Consider the following 19536-nt stretch of genomic DNA (forward strand, 5'->3'; position numbering starts at 1 on the left):
ACCTCCCACCTCATCAGCATATTACTTTTAAAAATGATATCACAATAATTTTAATTTTTAATAAAAAATATAGTTAATCATATTATTTAAAAAAAAAATTGGTCACTTATTCACGTATTTTCAAGAATATCGAAATATGAAAAAAGTTATTAGTTTTATTTGGAATCTATTAAGACAGCTGATTACTTTCAAGAAACTTTACATGGTAAAGATTGGGAGTTCTAGTTAAAAGTTAGTGAGCATTATCTTTGTAACCCATTTGCACCCATAAATGAATGAATGAATAAATGAATATAGTTTTTGTTGGACTATTCTTTATCTATATAATAAAACAAGACCTTCGTACATATATATATATGTATAAAGCCTATAGCCGGCCAAACAGCTGGACCGATTGGGCTGACATTTTTTGTGGACATTCATGGTTGCCGGGGGGTGGGAGTGTTCTAGAAAATCGAAATATTTTATTTAAAACTTTTTTCTCAACTTTTTTCTATTTTTTTTTTGTTCCACGGGCAACACCGGGCCCTTCCGCTAGTATATTCTAAATATTAAAAGTATAAACAGTCTTTTACTCTTGTATCCACGGATTTTGGTTTAGAAATTAAAGTAGGACTAAACATCGATACAGACAGGATGTACTTTGTTGTATAGTTAGTTTTACGTGATCAAATCGTAAAACTTTGAAATTCAACACTTTGATTTCTGAAAGATCAAATCGTAAAAGTTTAAACCATGAATTTGCAAAGATATAGAGAATAGAAAATAAGAGTTTGAGAAATGTTTTTTGTTGTTTCAGCAATGTATTGTGCCGATACATTAAACTAAGAAATAATGAGGATTACAATCTTTAATTGCTGTCAAATTATTAAACTATAATCTTATATTTTTCAACAAATTATGTTTGGTATCATTTCAGTTTAATACTAACTTTACAACAAGAGGCCAAAAATAAAACAAAAACTTAAGAACGAGTCTAATTCTGCGAGTCTAAGCTCAAATGTTTATAGTTAAGCCCGAATTGGTGAGTTTTATCTTAGAGTTATACTAATTATTATCGACTGCCGCGTTGATTAAAGACGATCAATAAATCTAGCAAACCTGAGTTCATAAGAAGAAACACCTTCAGTAAATCCGAAACTGACTGAGTTCTCGCGATTTCTCTAAACAGAAAAAATTTAGCAAAACGGATGTACAAACTCCACACGTACAACACGTGGATGAATCCTCTCAGTTCACGCGGGAACTCCAGTATTGGATTGTTATAATGATAACCCTATCATGTTTACTAGTTGAAATAGAATAAGGGATTTGTCTACTTATGCAAACCATCAAAACTACTGAATTGTGAACAAAATAATTAAAAAATTAAAACAAAATCTTTTCCTGTCAATATAATTACACAATTTGAAGGAATACATGTTTTTAACGATTAAAACCAATAATTGATTAAGGGGAAAAAGGGATATAGGATTCACATCTGTACCCTCAAATAGAGGATTAACATCTGTACTCTTAAATAGAGGATTAACATCTGTACCCTTAAATAGAGGATTCACATCTGTACCCTCTAATAGAGGATTCACATCTGTACCCTCTAATAGAGGATTAACATCTGTACCCTTAAATAGAGGATTCACTTTTGTACCCTCAAATAGAGGATTCACTTCTGTACCCTCAAATAGAGGATTCACATCTGTACCCTCAAATAGAGGATTCACTTCTGTACCCTCAAATAGAGCTCGTAAAAATAAAGATAACATATAGCACACTCAACTAAAGTACATTTGAATCTGAGCTAAACCGACCTTTCTAGTCCTAGTTTGTACTGCCCTGCCCGGTACACCAATTACATTGGCAGACATACGGCAGGGGTCAATATAGTTGGTCTAGCTCTGTTTGCAGGCCATCTGGTGCAACTATAGGATGACGCAGTCTGACTTTTGGATGGTTAAAACTTGCTAATTTAATTCGGTATTTCTAAATACCAATCTTTCTTTTATCTACAGAAGTTTCTGTAAGATGAGAAAATTATAAAAACTTTCTTTATTTAAGTTTAAATACCATTTTATTAATATTAAATGGATTGTGATCAAAACTGTCAATTTTATTTTAAGAAACTCCAATATATTCTTCTTCAAAGATATAAATTAATATATTAGGAATAAAATGTAAATACTAAATCTTCTTCTCAAAAACATAAACGAAAAGGCAGGTATGAAAATATACACAGTAATCAAAGCAAAAATACGATAAATTCAGACAAATCATATAACGATATGATTCTGCCTGACACTCAAATATAGAAAAATCAACAAATACGAGAAATGGACATTAAGAATATTGTGGCAAATGCAAAGCATAATTGGCTCGATGTCAAAATCGTACATCAAAACATCAAAAACACAAATTGATTAAAATTAAAATTTGCATAATGGGAGAGGGCCGGGGGAAGGAGATGTATAAGAGATCAAGAGAGATCAAGAGAGATCAAGTGAGATCAAGTGAGATCAAGTGAGATCAAGTGAGATCAAGTGAGATCAAGTGAGATCAAGTGAGATCAAATAAAAGGTCTATTTAGACTAGAATAGACTGGACACCATATATTCTATAATGAAATTGAGAAAAAAAATAGGAATATATTTCAGAAAGTAAACTTATTAAAACGAGAATTTGGTACTAGATCTAGAGCACGATTAAATTGCTAAACGTTATTTAATTTTTTAACATATTTCAGATTCTCAAAAGTAAAGAACTGGATAGTGATAAGCTATCAAATACAAAATTAGAAATAGTAGCACAGCTTGACGCTATTTGTACTGTAAAAGCCTTTTTTGATTAGGCATCCGCTGAGATTTGTACTGTAACTGTAAATACTAATTATTTTTGTATTTATGGCAATATTGTTTAGAGATTTAAAACAAAAAGACATTCTTTGTACTGTCTTTTGATTTTAAATTAAAAAAAAATATTTCTAATGTAAGGGATAAAATGGACTTTTATATTGTTATTTTCAGGGCCATATTTTTTGGCGTAAATAACAAAATCCTTTACTACGATTCTAAACTCTCTAACGAAGACGACTTATACTTAATTTAATTTATTTCATTAAATCTAACCTGGAGAAACTCTCTCTCTATTTCATCTCCCTTTTCCTCTGTGGGCAGAGGATGTGCTCCTTCTTCTCTTATACCTAGGCACGAAGGTATATTTGTTTCACCTCACAATATTCTTCCAAACAAAATAGTGCATTAATATAAAGACGACATTTCAGCAATAGTTTGAAAATTAACTTATAAAGTAAATTGGGTTTGTGTATATAGCACATTTGCTGTGTTTCATGTTTATTGGACTATGTACAATCATTGCTTGCGTACTAAAAGTCGTCTTCCTATTCCACAGTTTTATGTGTCTCACTGTATACAATTATAAATAAACATCTGAAAGAGATGCCAAAATGTTGCATTAAATAAATCTAACGAAAAATTTCAAAATAGTAAAGAAATAATTATAATTCTTTTATTTCTCATTTGTCATGATTCCCTTTTAGAATTTTGGTTATTTTGCAAATTCTAAAGAATATTTTATTTTTGATTTAAAATTACCAATACAAAATTCGCAAAAAACATTTTTTTAATCTTTAACTCAAATTTTATAATCCATATATCTTTGCAACCTAAGGGTGTTAAACTTTGATTATTCAAATTTAGACTATATATAATCTAACAAAATTCATGGTTTGAAATATCTATGTTCTACGACATTGGTTGGCAAAAATATGCGGACTAGATAATTTGTGCTTGTGGCAAAGACTCATTTCCTTTTCAATAAAAAATATAAATGACCTGGTAGAGGATAAATCTCCTCAGGAGATGAGTCTCCGATGCAATCACTTAAATCCTCAAACGAAGCAAAGGGTGCGGGGCCCCCAGCCTCCTGGCGAGATCTATAGGAACCTGAACAGATAATAGAATGAAGGGAAGGTCCAGGGCCCCAGCCTCCTGGCGGGATCTATAGGAACCTAAACACATAATAGAATGAAGGGAAGGTCCAGGGCCCCCGGCCTCCTGGCGGGATCTATAGGAACCTGAACCTATTAAATGATAAAGGGAAGGTCCAGGGACCCTGAATTCTTGATATATAACAAAATTTACAAAGGTTAAGTTCAAAGGATGGATACAGAAGACATATCTTTTGAATTCCTTTGTACACGACTGTTTAGGAATTCTGGCTTTTCATCTTTTTCTAGAAATTTGACAGAATACATAAATACAAAACACTAAGGAATTGAGCCGGACCAGAATAGAACACAATCGTTTGTATAGACGCAACAAGAAAATAGTAAAATTTATGCATTTGCTTTTGTTATCACAAAACATGAAAATAATCATGCCAATAGACCACACACTATATACAGGTAAGCGATTTCTGGAGGGCGTGACATTTAAAAAAAAATTAGCTTTTGTTAAACAATTAAAAGTTTTCTAGAATTTGTTGATTTTGTAAGTTTTCATTGAATCAGTGCAAAACCATTGACTACGTTATTAGCCTCGATTTTCAGGAAAAAAACTGAAAAATACTTTTCTTTTCAATTCTTGAACAATACACTTTTTCTCATTGCAACGAAAAGGGTGCAAATGATAGATATTTCTGATAAACACAAAGTATAGCTTTTTAAAGACATTTTAGGTTTCAAGTTAAGCTCACTACCCCAAGGTTTATCGTTGAATCCCTGCAGTGTTATGATTGGTTCTAATTTTCTGAGAGTAAAAGATATTCCTTTGTAAAGAGCGGTTTTTAGTTTTTAGATTTGTGGGATTCAATGAAAATGATTGCATACAAAAAAAACCAGCCCTCAAATGATGAGCATTTAAACTTAATTTTGAATCGTGAATGAACTAAGTTCTTACAATCAAATAATCTTTGTTTTATCAAACTTTTCGTCATTAAGTTGCAAAAACTCAATTATTTCCTCTGGAAGTATTAAATTGTAACTGTTTTATTTAAAAATAAAATATACTAAAACCAATATATATGGAAAAATCTTAGCCAAGCTTGGTTCCCAAGCTAGTTTTATAATTACAAATATATATATATATTCACCACTACTAGGCTTTGAGGGAACTTAGTGCCTGTCCTCTTCCTACATATTACATTACATATTACATAACAAAAATGCCACTTATTACTTACTTTACATTTTAACTTTTGAACCCTTTATATCTTTGCAATATATCATATATTTTAAACTATAATAAGGTTGGAGAAACAAGTTTTAAGCTTTATAACTTCCGGTTCCGGGTTCGAAAGTTCAAAATTGCGGAAGGAACATTTTTTTCTTTCACAGTTTTTTACTTTTTTCTGGCTAAATAAAAAAATATTTCCCCTGAGGTCATGTGAAGTGAAAAAAATTAGTTTTGACGGCTTTTGGATTCAATTATGACAAGAAAACAGAAAAAAGTCAACAAAGGTTTATTTACATTTTCAAGAATTTTGAAGTTTATGGTTTATAAAGATGAAAAGTAAAGAAAACTAATTAAAAATAATATTAAACCTGAGGTCATGTGAAGTGAAAAAAATTAGTTTTGACGGCTTTTGGATTCAGTTATGACAAGAAAACAGAAAAAAGTCAACAAAGGTTTATTTACATTTTCAAGAATTTGAAGTTTATGGTTTATAAAGATGAAAAGTAAAGAAAACTAATTAAAAATAATATTAAACTATGCGGCAATGTCAGATTTTAATAAACGATCAAAGTCCCGGGATTTAATTAATACAAGTTTTATAAATTAGAACCATGCTAAATAGGAATTCAGTTTTTGGTAGATTTAAAATCATATTTACAATTGAATTATTTACAATTGAAATATTTACAACTGAAATATTTACAATTGAAATATTTACAATTGAAATATTTACAATTGAAATATTTACAATTGAAATATTTAGAATTGATATATTTACAATTGAAATATTTACAATTGAAATATTTACAATTGAAATATTTACAATTGAATATTTACAATTGAAATATTTACAAATGAAATATTTACAATTGAAATATTTACATTTGAAATATTTACAATTAAAATATTTACAATTGAAATATGTACAATTGAAATATTTACAATTAAAATATTTACAATTGGAATATTTACAATTAAAGTCTTTACAATTGAAATATTTACATTTTAAATATTTACAATTTACGTTGAAGATTATTTAGCTTATTTACAGGGTTCATAAAAATCTGATATTAGGTGGTATTAAAGGGTACCGTAGTGAATCGTACATTAAACAATCATATTTAGCAGAAGGTCGTGAAGCGTCCTAAGCTTGTTAATTGATATGTAAGAATATATAAGGTTTACTGCAAACTATAGACAGAAGATTAATATAATGTACATTTCAACCAAACCAAATTTATTCGATTTTAGAATAAAAACATTTTTTTTATTCTCAATAGCTCTTCATTAAAATTAGTTATGATTGAAAAAAGTTAGAACTCCATTTAAGTTTAATTTATTATAGCTTAACGTATATTGCTTACTTCTATAATCCATGGTTGATATGTTAAGTATTCCATTCTAATGTTAGCTCCTGTATCTGGAGCATTGGAGACTTCACTTGATAGGTTTCCTCAGTAAAACCAACACCTAGACATATATAACATTAGGTCTAATATATTAATATATAATTTAGATATATTTGTATTGTTAAAGTAACAATACTGCTTATATATTGAAAAACTTATACCCATATTTGTTTTTAGATATATATAAAAAAAGAGAATCTTAAAATTAGTACAAAAAATTTCAGCCAAATCGGTCCAGCCGTTTGGCCGGCTTTCGGTGACATATATACGAATGTCTTTTTTATTTTTAGAAGATATTATAATTAAACAAGATATTCATATATTACCTCTGGCATTCCCTCTGGCCGGCCCAACGGTTTGACCGAATGGGCTGAACTTTTTTTGGACGCTCATGGGTAGCCCAGGGGTAACACGAGCAACGCCGGTCCCTTCAGCATGTTTAATATATTAATTTTTTAACCCATCAAAATTTCAATGAAAACAAATTTTATGATAACGAACTGATTCTTTGTCACAAACTCTGATTCTCTAATTCCAATATCTTAGCTGCCCTTAGATATTTCAAAATATTTTGGATCAAATAATCTGAGGTTTACACCATCAGTCTACAAAGATATTGGGATAACAAATTTTAGTTTGGTAATGATTTTACTATAAAATAAACACAATTTGAAACAATATTATTTTAAAAACTATTTCATTGCCGTACGAACAAGAGACAGCTTGACCTCAAAAAATGTAATTATATGTAAATGTTCAACATTTCAATCAATTACTATGGATATTGAATATCTATAGAAAATGATCATGATTAAGACTGGAAAATATATCTTACTAGCTGAAGAACCCTGCGTTGCCCGTGGAATACTGCTTTTTCAGTGGGAAAAAATGTCGATTTTTTTTAGTCAATATTACACCAATGAGTTGCCACAAAATATTTCAGCCCAATCTGTTCAGCCGTTTGGCCGGCTATGCGCAACATATATATATACGAATGTCTGCTTGTTTTATTTATTATTACATGTATATCTATCTCCATATTTCCTGGGCCCGTGCGGAAACAGGGTTTGTTGAATAAATTACTTTATCTTCCTCTTTGTGCATAATGCATATTCGGTAAAGCTGCACCCACCCCCTGCATCCCCCTTCCTAACGAATAAGTATTGTTAACAACAAGAAAGGATACATGTTCTAAAGAAAGAGAAGGATTATTTTTGACACATTTCAGATATTCAGATATTACTGATGCTATTATATGGGGGAAAAGCTTGCCAACATTTTTCTCATAAATGGACTGTTGAGTGTTAACTTATAATCCTGTGACCCCCAATCAAGAATTTCCAAGTACGATGATCAAAGTTACTCTAAAATAACTTAAATGTTTAACGCAACAATGAGACTTTGATAAAAATTGTAAACTTATATAAAAAAGTTAAATTCTGACGAATTTCTTCGTTGTCTCTGATGCATAAATCTAAGGTTACTTCTCCACAGTAACCACAATTGGAAAAAGTATATTTTCAGATACAAACAATAAGAATATCCTTTGCTCAAAAGAAGGTTTAAAGTGTCTGGTTGTGAATCGGAAATGCCCCTGTTATAAAAGAAGACTATTACAACAGGTTCTTAATATTTCCTAGAAAATGATTGTACAACATTTTATGATAAAACCATTTAATAGGAAATTCCGATCAAATAATGTTGGCAGTGATCCAAAAGATTGCAAACTCTTATAAAAAATTGGTGAACATTTTTTCCAATTCCAAAAAAAATAGCTTTGTACTTCTAAATGAACATCTCTAGTGTTACAAAAACAAGAGCTTTGTAGTTCTAAATGAACATCTCTAGTCTTACAAAAACAAGAGCTTTGTAGTTCTAAATGAACATCTCTAGTGTTACAAAAACAAGAGCTTTGTACTTCTAAATGAACATCTCTAAGCTACAATAACAAGAGCTTTGTAGTTCTAAATGTACATCTCTAATGCCACTAAAACAAAAGCTTTGTAGTTCTAAATGAACATCTCTAATTTGTTACAAAAAAGTGAGTTTGTGAAATCTAAAGCCAAGACATTGCGACACTTTAATAAAGACTCAGTCTAAAAAATTGTTGCAACTTTTATATCAGTCTGGATCTTTATGTATTTTTATCTCATTGGTATTTATATTAAAGTTATGCTGCTAGATTTATTACTATTTTCAGAGCTGTTGTCTGGATCTTTATGTATTTTATCTCATTGGTATTTATATTAAAGGTATGCTGTTAGATTTATTACTATTTTCAGAGCTGCAGTCTGGATCTTTATGTTTTTTATCTCATTGGTATTTATATTAAAGAATAGCTGTTAGATTTATTACTATTTTCATAGCTGTAGTTTGGATCTTTATGTATTTTATTTCATAGGTATTCATATATTTTATCTCCTTGGTATTTATATTAAAAGTATGCTGCTAGATAGATCTTTATGTATTTTATCTCCTTGGTATTTGTATTTATGCTGGTATAGATTTATTACCATTTTCATCATTCTAACAGACTACCACTTAGTGAAAACTAAAACGCTTTCTAAGGAACTGTAAATGTAATTTCCTTGATTTGAGAGTGACATGTTCGATTCACAGCTAAATCTTATGAAATATGAGTTGTCCAAGTTCCTATTTTTTGGAATTTGATTATTGTCTATTGTGACTTTTGCGCTTAAAGAAACAATGGGTTTCGATCTAGAAGAACGACGATATCTTTACAAACATACTTATTGATCAGATAAACGGTCGAATAAAAATATTAATCCATTTAAAATTAGATAGCACTTATTATAACCCACGGTTCAACATCCATCTAGAATTCTTTGTAAGCATGTGCAAAAAGGTATTAATAAAAGGCTCTTAATTTTATACAGTTTAAGTTAGATCAAGAAATTTTAAACACTTCATTTTATTAACTTCAACTCACGAATATCTGTAGCTTCTTGTTTTGTTTTTAACCCTTGAAGGAATGTATGTGTTATTAAGTCTATAAGAATATTTATCAGATTTTAAGATAAATGATGCTTTATGCATATATGAGATGTATACATTTATAAATTAGGGAATTCTAATATTCTACTATATATTCTCTGATGTCATACAAAGTCATTTATTTACACTTTGAAAAATTTCAAAATTATTTGTTATATTTTAATAATTACTCACTTGTACCATCTCATAGTTTATACCTCCAGGTTTACCACTAAAGATAATACTTCAGAAACGATTTTTCAGAATTTTATTCAAGTAAAACGTTCCCTGCCGCTGTAAACGTGCTACTTTCTTTGCCAAAAATTTTACATGCTGCAATCAAAAGACTAAAATTAATTCTTCAGAATTTTATATTCAAAGAGATTCAGACTGCCATTAAAGTCTCCTTAACATTAGCATTATTATTAATCTTTGTGTAACCCTGGTTTTAAAAAAAATATAAAACTTTTTAATTCTACGAAAAATACCCAATTATGGGATGTTTTTTTAAAGCTAACGATTCTTTGAAACAAAAATAAACTTGCTTTTCATACTCTCAAGAAGTATAAAGAATAATATTAACCCCCCCATTGTTTTATTACAAACATTAATTGTTTCCGTCAAACAATACTATTTATTTTTCAAGATTTCTAAAGAAAATTTTTGTAATCTTGACAGTTTGATAATTGGCAAGACTAATTACTGTATTGTACTGGAGTTATTATTCATCAATATAAGAAACATTGTATTGTTTACATTGTTTACATATTTGTTTTACAAATAAGCATAAAAACACCTTAACACACAAAAAAAAATCAAAAAATATACAAATACAAGATTTTTAGGGCGCTTTGTGCCCATTTCTATTTAAACTTTTAAATGTGTCTCTATCTGTGGCTGTGGCCTCTTCTCTCTTTTTTTCAAAATTTAGCAAAAATCGAAAACTATTGGGACACAAATTTTTGTAATTTTGAGCATCCATAAACCTTCCTTGGGCCATGTAAGGTCCCACACAAAATGTGGGTCCGACTTTATTGAATACAAACGGACAGACCAACAGAAATACAAACAAGCATATATAGGTATACATAACATAAACATCAAAAAGATATTGTAGCATTTTTTTAATCTGACTTTTTACCTACATTTTTTGATCATTGCAACTTATAGAAGTCAAGAAAAATGGCTTCCATTAGACAAAAAGATACTGAAAATTTAAAATTAAATGTAAATCAGCTCAGTGACCTATTACTCACAATTGAACGAAAAAATTTCTAAGTGACAATAAATTTATAAGGAAAAATTTCTGCAAAGCCAAACTTAGCCAAAGTTGAAAAAAACTATTTTTTTGAGTTTGCCTTCAGAAAAAGTGTCATTTCATGGTTTTTTTTTAGGAGTTTTTATTATAAGAGTGTATATTTTAGGAGTTTATCTTTCAAGAGTCTGTTTTTCGGGAGTTTGTCTTTTAGAGGTTTGTCTTTCATGAGCTTGTCTTTCAGAGGTTTGTCTTTCATGAGTTTGTCTTTCAGAGGTTTGTCTTTCATGAGTTTGTCTTCAGGAGTTTTTACTTTTCAAGAATTTGCCTTTCAGGAGTTTGTCTTTCATAAAACTGTAACGGATTTTAAAGTCTGTTTAATCCTAAAAATATGGCCATAAAGAAAATGTTTAATAAGAAAATGATGAATTTGAAATTCTAAAATTCTGTTGCAGGAAATTAAGGAAACCTGGAGGAAATTGCAAGGAAACTGAGGCATAATGAAAACCAACATATTATAATATATTAAGAAGAAAAGTAAAAGTAAATGAATTTACACAACCAGAGCTGGAAACTTTTGAATGGTGGATATCGGGATTAAGGCTTAATCCACTCTTTTTCTTAATCTCCAGATTAACATAATCTTGCAAGATTATCTTAAAAGTGTATGAAAAACGATAAAATCCAAGGAGAGAGAAAAAGAGTGGATTAGGACAAAAATGAAAAGTTTCCACAGTGGATATTTGGATCAAGAAGTCAGGATTAAAGTTTATCCATTCTAAAGTTTTCAGCTCAGGGAGTTTTGTTGTATTTACAAATATAACTCTTAGATATTGTATACTGTTAAAAATGCTTTGTAATTATTAAACTTTTTATTTCTTTTTTTTCAGTGAAGACATTTTTCAATCATTAATCGTAATTGAAAACATCTTGATTTATTAAAAATATTTAGTTTTTTGTAAAACTACCGATATTTTTGCCGTAAATTGTTTTTAATTTTTTTTTCGTTTAAAATTAAAGAGTTTTTTTTTACAAAAAATGTCCATTGGGAAGAATTGAGACAATACTTGTTTTATGAAAATTGAATAAGTATATAATTAATGTTTATCCTGAAAAATAAAAGCCTACCCCCCCCTGAGCCCTCCCCACTCCCTCTTGGGTGTCTTTACTTAAACTCTTTCCTTTTAAGTTTGTTGTTTTCTACTGGAAAACTTCCTTAATAGTTGTGTAAAGTTCAAACAATGATTGATTTCCTCCCAACACCTCCCCCCTCATATCCCTTTAAATATCTTTGCCATTTTCCCAGAGTAACTCTGATCATACTATATTTTAAACTTAGACTATTAGATTTAACAGATTCAAAGACATTTTCAAAGATAAGGGCATGAAAAAAAAGAGTTTGTGGCAAGAAATCATGGTTCTTTAGTTGCCAGCAAGTAGAGATTGAACTACATGAACTAAGTGGAACCACTTCTCTTGTGCACAGATGTACAAGGGAATTGGTTCAACTTTTCCTATTTATTTTCAAAAATAGTATTTTTTTCATAAGATAACTAAAAATGAATAAATATTTTTCCCCTCTATATAGCTGGACTGTTAAAAACCAAAAAAGAGTATGCTTTCTTGCATAGATTATTATACTCAATAGAGAATCCAATAATTAGATCAATGTCCGGTCACATAGAAGAAATTTCCATAATAATAAAGCTGAAATAGTTTGTAAGCTGAGAAAAGAAATACAGCTCTCTCAGCTGAAAAATTACATCTATCTCTCTAACCTTTCTCCCAATATTCGGAAATTGCATTTCATTCAATCATATGGTTCGGAATACACACCTCGAATATACAGTACTTTCTACAGTACATTTTACATGCTATTGTTACCTGAGCTCGGTTTATTTCTAAACTGTTGTGCTGACCATTGTCAGCTAGGCAGCAGCTAACGAACAGCTGATCACAGTAAACCCATCGCAGATTTTCAGTGACAATTTCTTGCGTATTTTTAAGAAATAAAATCCACTAAATATCCTGCCGCGTATCTAGTGTAGGCTTGCTGAACATTTACTCACTACAGTGGTCATACATGGGGCGGTGGTTCCTGAGTCGAGGTCACATGAGACCCCTCCAGCCTCCAGTACCAGCCTCCACCCGTAGATATTGATCCAAACCAGGGAGGCAGGACCATTCAGGCAACCCAGGCCTGATATCCAGGCACTAGGCATATTCTTATCCTCACTTGTTGAACTTTCAACTAATTAAAATTGTATTATTATGATTATTAATTACTTTTCTTTTGTTTTTTAACTTTTACCTTTTAACAACAATGTTTATATTTTTGACAAAAAGGTCAATTTTTATAAGAATAAAACTTCCTTAATAGTTGTGTAAAGTTCAAACAATGATTGATTTCCTCCTAACACCATCCCCCCTCAATCCCTTTAAATATCTTTGCCATTTTCCCCGAGTAACTCTGATCATATTATATTTTAAACTTAGACTTTTAGATCTAACAGATTCAAATACATTTTCAAAGATAAGGGCATGAAAAAAAGAGTTTGTGGCAAGAGCATGGTTCTTTAGTTGCCAGCAAGTAGGGATTGAACTGCATGAACTACATGAACCAGTTCTCTTGTGCACCGATGTACAATTTTTCCTGTCTATTTTTAGAAATAGTAATAATTTTTTACAAAAAACGTTATATAAAAATAAAGTTTCCATATTTTATCTGTTAAATTAGAGAATATTGATGATTAATTTTCAAGCATTTTAAACAAGCAGTTTCCCGCATTTCTAGTTAAATCTATATTGTAAGAACAAATGATATTAGTATTTTGATTTCTCAATGCTGTAATGATTTTTAAATTATAAAAGAACAGTTTGTTTTTATTTTCTATTTTGTTTCTATTTTACCTTATCAAAAATCTTTTTTTGTTTCATAAGTGCGTAAATACTTGAAAATTGACATTGATATGAATTCCGGTAATTGTCTCAAAACCAGGATATGTTCCGAAAACGCGAAATGAGCTGAAATCCGGTAATTGTTCCAAAATGAAATCAAGAATCATCAAAAATTGATTCTCACTCCTTATTCATAATTTAAAATTGACATTTCTTCTTTCAATATATAGTTTTAGCCATTTTTTATAAATATGTGGTGTAGTTTTGTTCAACTCGGCTTGGATTTAAAGATATATAATCTTGAAAAAGATAACTTTGCAGATTTGGCCCATTTCTAGCACTCAGTTTTAGAAATGGCCCAAGTGTTAGTTTTGGAACTAATATCCCCTGAACTAAAAAAGAGTATGCTTTTCTTGCATAGATTATTACTCAATTGAGAACCCAATAATTAGATCAATGATGTCCGGTCACATAGAAGAAATTTCCATAATAATAAAGCTGAAATAATTTGTAAGCTGAGAAAAGAAATACAGCTCTCTCAGCTGAAAAATTACATTTATCTCTCTAACCTTTCTCCCAATATTCGGAAATTGCATTCGGAATACACACCTCGAATATACAGTACTTTCTACAGTACATTTTACATGCTATTGTTACCTGAGCTCGGTTTATTTCTAAACTGTTGTGCTGACCATTGTCGGCTAGGCAGCAGCTAACGAACAGCTGATCACAGTAAACCCCTCGCGGATTTTCAGTAACAATTTCTTGCGTATTTTTAAGAAATGAAATCGACTAAGTGTCCTGCCGTGTATCTAGTGTGTAGGCTTGCTGAACATTTACTCACTACAGTGGTCATACATGGGGCGGTGGTTCCTGAGTCGAGGTCACATGAGACCCTTCCAGCCTCCAGTACCAGCCTCCACCCGTAGATATTGATCCAAACCAGGGAGGCAGGACCATTCAGGCAACCCAGGCCTGATATCCAGGCACTAGGCATATTCTTATCCTCACTTGTTGAACTTTGAACTAATTAAAATTTTATTATTATGAATATTAATTAGTTTTCTTTTGTTTTTTAACTTTTACCTATTAACAACAATGTTTGTATTTTTGACAAAAAGGTCAATTTTTATAAGAATAACAATAAAAGCCCCCCTACCTCTTTTTGACCCCTTTCGCAAAACCAAATGTAGTCTCTGGCCCACTAGTGTAACACCTCCCCCCCCACCCGCCACTCCATCTATTCTCAATATGAAAAATGTATGACATGTTTTACATTTTTGGAAAGCTCGCATCAAGGCGACAACGAATATATTTACATAGGCAGGGTTAACCGCACAAAATGAGACTTTACAAACAACTTTAAATCGTTGTATCATAATGACGTACATATTGCTTTATTTACGGGTTTTATCTTAAATTTAGTGACAATATGAAATGATTTTGCAAAAAAAAAGAGATAAGTTTGCTTTTTCAGTAATCCTAAAATCTAAAAGAATAATGGTTAAATGAAATTGAAGTTGAGATTATCGGGACAAACTCCTGAATACGCCCCTGATACAGAGTGTCCAAGGAAACTCTTGAATACTTGCGCCCCTGATACAGAGTGTCTAAGGAAACTCCTGAATTCACCCCTGATATAGAGTGTCTAAGGAAACTCCTGAATACACCCTTGATACAGAGTGTCTAAGGAAACTCCTGAATACACCCCTGATACTGAGTGTCTAAGGAAACTCCTGAATACACACCTGATTCAGAGTGTCTAAGAATACTTGCGCCCCTGATACAGAGTGTCTAAGGAAACTCCTGAATACGCCCCTGATACAGAGTATCTAAGGAAACTCCTGAATTTACCCCTGATACAGAGTGTCTAAGGAAACTCCTGAATACACCCTTGATACAGAGTGTCTAAGGAAACTCCTGAATACGCCCCTGATACTGAGTGTCTAAGGAAACTCCTGAATACACACCTGATTCAGAGTGTCTAAGGAAACTCCAATACGCCCCTGATTCAGAGTGTCTAAGGAAACTCCTGAATACGCCCCTGATACAGAGTGTCTAAGGAAAATCCTGAATACGCCCCTAATACAGAGTGTCTAAGGAAACGATCTGAAAGAAATTACAGCAAGGTGAATTAGATCTTAAAAAATTTGAACATATTGAAAATGTTTATATTGGTTATAATCATCCTCAAATCTATATATATATATATTCTTTTTGCATCAGAAAGATTTTTTCGTGTTAAAATATTTTTGAAAGAGATAACTTTTAATATAAATTCATTTTTCCATACGTACATGTAACGTATACCAAACTTTTTAATAAAACATGAAACAATTTTCTAGCAAAATTAACTTTTGATTAGGAAAAAAATCATTCTTTTATTTTGACAAATCTTTATATATACTTTTTTTCTAAATAAGATATTTTATTTAATTTAGACTTTTCAAGTTTCAACTTAGAAACTTTTAACAAAAGAATACAATATCAAAAATTGCAAAAATATTCTTTTCTAATACATTTGTAACTATANATATAGACTTTTCAAGTTTTAACTTAGAAACTTTTAACAAAAGAATACAATATCAAAAATTTCAAAAATATTCTTTTCCAATATATTTTGTAACTCTATACATCAAAGAAAACGAAAGACGCTTGAATATATACAAAAAGTGTTTAAAGGGATATATAAGGGTTTTAAAATACATGATAATAAAGGTCGAAATTTCAGCTTTTTCAAATAAAAAAACTAAGAAATTTTCTTAAGCTTACGTAAAAATAAGGGTATAGTTAATTAAATGACATATATATGTTTAAACATTTTTAATAACCTTTTTATTTTGGTCTAAAATTACTTTTAAGTTTTTTTATTTTTGCACGTTTAAAAAATGATTTTTCTCAGTTCAGATATAAGAAATAATTTGAAGGTGTGAAATACAGTATTTGCCTTTTAAGACTTCAGACAAATTGTAATTCTCAAAAATATTTAAAAAAAAACTAGAATAATGTTCTGATTCAATGAAAAAAAAAATTACGCTATAGTTTTGATTTTACCCAAAAGTATGAGAACATCCGGTTACATATGGTTACATATTAGGAATATATCCGGTTCAGATTAGAAATTTATGTTTTTTTTTAATAGCGCTTCAATCTTCAGTTGAATCATTTAAGATTTCAAACTACATGGCATTTTTTGATAGTTGAACGCGTAATAGGTGGTACAATGCAATTAAAGTTGTTTGTAGCTTTAAAACAGGTATTTTACTTTGATCTTATAGTGTAGAGCAGTTTTATTCTTTTAATGGTATATTGGACATGGACATGGACATGCGAATGCGATGCTGCAATATATATACATGTTGCACTACACAGTACTTTTAAAATGTTTATACATATAAAAATACCAATATTTTCTAATTTCTTCAAATGACTTGAAATTGCTTTTTTTTTGTTATTGTAATTAATGTTTATGCTAAATCCTTTTTTAAATATTGAAGATCAAAATTGATCAAAGTGATTTTATTTTTGTGTTATATTGGACAATGGACATGCAATGATGCGATATATTCATGTTGCACTACATACACAATAACCTCGTTGGGACATACATAGCAATCTCAGCCAAGACAGCTTTGCGTTTGTTTAAAATCCGCCTAGTCAAGTATGTTTATGTAGCTTGTATAATGATTTACATATATATTCCTTAAATCGCGAGAACCAAATTGTTAAAGGGACTGTAAGCGTAATTTCAAGTGATCCCTAATGTAATGTAAGAGGAATATCCGATTTACAACCCTTTAAACCTTTGACTGCTAATTGACGAAAAAACAGTATGAACTTGACACAGCTGACGTAATACATTGATATTTCTCAAAAATCCATTACAAATGGAGGGTCATTTTAAATTTAATCTAAAATCCCTTTAATGCGTTAGGGTTCTTCAATTTGAATTCAATCACGTTTTGGTAAATAATTCATCAATCTTTAAACTTACGGATTTAACTAAAAAACTTATTCATTCAGAACACCTTCATAGACATAAAGTTATAAAAAAGAAAAAACCAAAATTCCATAACAGCTGCAGAAATGTACTGATCCCTAAATCTATGCAATCTAAGCTGCAACTTAAAAATGAGATATCCCTAATCACGATCGGTTAATCTGATTATCCAACGTACACACTTTTGATTTTCTTGTTATGATCCTCTTTTGGGATCTTTCTACTGTATAAAAGTTACGTTTTGATAACAATTACAGATACAATGCTATATCGATTGGGCTATAATATCCGATTGAATTAATTATTAAAGTCAGCTGTTCAAAAGCCAGCTTTTAACGCATTTAAACATATAAAAATATAATCATGTTAAGATGAAATTATTATAAAACATATTTTAGGACTATTGTCATTTTGAATGTTAGTCTTGATAAACATTAATCCAGAACTTACATTCGTTCAATCGATGTTTAGCTCTGAGCTGAAAACTTTAGAATGGTGGATATCAAGATTAATGCTTAAAGTCCTGGTTTTACTAAACCCAAGATTATTTTCAAACGCATTCGATATCCAAGAAAGAAGTTAAAAATTTAACCAATCAGCATGTCATGTTAAGATGTACTCCTTAACTTTTGAAAAACCGGGTTTTAATTCTGGTGTTGATGGTGTCATATCAATTGAACTGAACATCGATTGAACGAACTTAAGTTTTGGATAAATGTTTATTAAGATAAAAATGACAATAGTCCTAAAATATGTTTTTTGATAATTTCATATCAACATGATTAAATATTTTTTTGTTTAAATGCTCTAAAAGCCGACTTGTGAACAGCTGCATTTTATTCAGTCGGATATTAGTCTAATCGATATAGCATTGTATCTGAAATTGTTATCAATTGAAATTGTTATTGTTTATACATTAGAAATATCCAAAAAGAGGATCATAAGAAGAAAATCAAAACTGTGTACGTTAGATACTCAGATTAATCGATCGTGATTAAGGATATTTCATTCTAAAGTTTTCGGCTCTGAGGGCATAACTCTTTGATATTTCAGACGTTGACTGTTTGATCTAACAGAATTCATAATTATAAACATCAAACGTCTATGTCTACGATATTTGATTTAAAAATATGTTTTTGGGGAAAAATAATTTTGTATTTTTTCCTTAAAGTTTTGTATAGCACTTAGTTTCAAGTGTATTAGGCAAATATTATTAATATAGAGTAGTTTTTAAATCTATGTTCCAGGGATTGTAGATAATAATCTTTTCGTCCATTATCCTGGAATCCTTGATCAATTATCTGTCTAATCACAACAATAACATGTTTACTGTATTTGTCGTGCCGTGACGTCATTGAACTCTCTCAAAAATAACAAGTTAATACCTTATCTACGCGAAAACCACCCACTACCCACCAAACAGAACGGAGGCCGAATTTAAAGAATTTGAGCCGCAGCTCAAATATGGTTGGTTTCACTTTAAATTGTATTCAATTTCTCAAGATTCAAGCCGGCGCTCAATTGAAACCGGTTTTTGGGGGATTTGAGACGCGGCTCAAATTCATTAAATTCGGACTCGGGAAAAACTTAATTCGTCACTCAATATAACCTGAGTATAAATTACTAAATTTGGAGATATCTCTGTAAAAATATTTGTACGAATTATATTTTTATTATTTTCTCAAACTGTGCCCAACGAAACATAAAAAATCTTCACAATTTGAAATTTTTGGATCCGTATATTTTTGTTTGAAAACTAATGTTGTAGACATAGACGTTTAATATTTCAAAATA

The 19536-nt window shown here is 30.3% G+C and overlaps 1 protein-coding gene across 2 annotated transcripts in view; it reads right to left on the bottom strand.

The window, feature by feature from the left end:
* The window catches only part of LOC111715654 (uncharacterized), a 19096-nt gene extending 4517 nt beyond the window's left edge, over positions 1-14579 (bottom strand). The window contains exons 1-5 of one of the 2 annotated variants that reach the window (XM_023491005.1): positions 14400-14579; positions 6551-6656; positions 3846-3956; positions 3120-3193; positions 1102-1163 (exon numbers count right to left, since the gene is read on the bottom strand). In XM_023491005.1, coding sequence (XP_023346773.1) covers positions 1102-1163; positions 3120-3193; positions 3846-3956; positions 6551-6563 — 260 coding nt within the window. In that variant the 5' untranslated portion in view covers positions 6564-6656; positions 14400-14579. Of the gene's footprint in view, positions 1-1101; positions 1164-3119; positions 3194-3845; positions 3957-6550; positions 6657-12728; positions 12947-14399 lie in introns of those variants that run through there. The other variant, XM_023491004.1, reaches the window with a different exon arrangement.
* Positions 14580-19536: the final 4957 nt, after the last annotated feature.

Source organism: Eurytemora carolleeae, unplaced genomic scaffold, assembly GCF_000591075.1.
Source record: "Eurytemora carolleeae unplaced genomic scaffold, Eaff_2.0 scaffold1822, whole genome shotgun sequence".
Classification (NCBI taxonomy): domain Eukaryota; kingdom Metazoa; phylum Arthropoda; class Copepoda; order Calanoida; family Temoridae; genus Eurytemora; species Eurytemora carolleeae.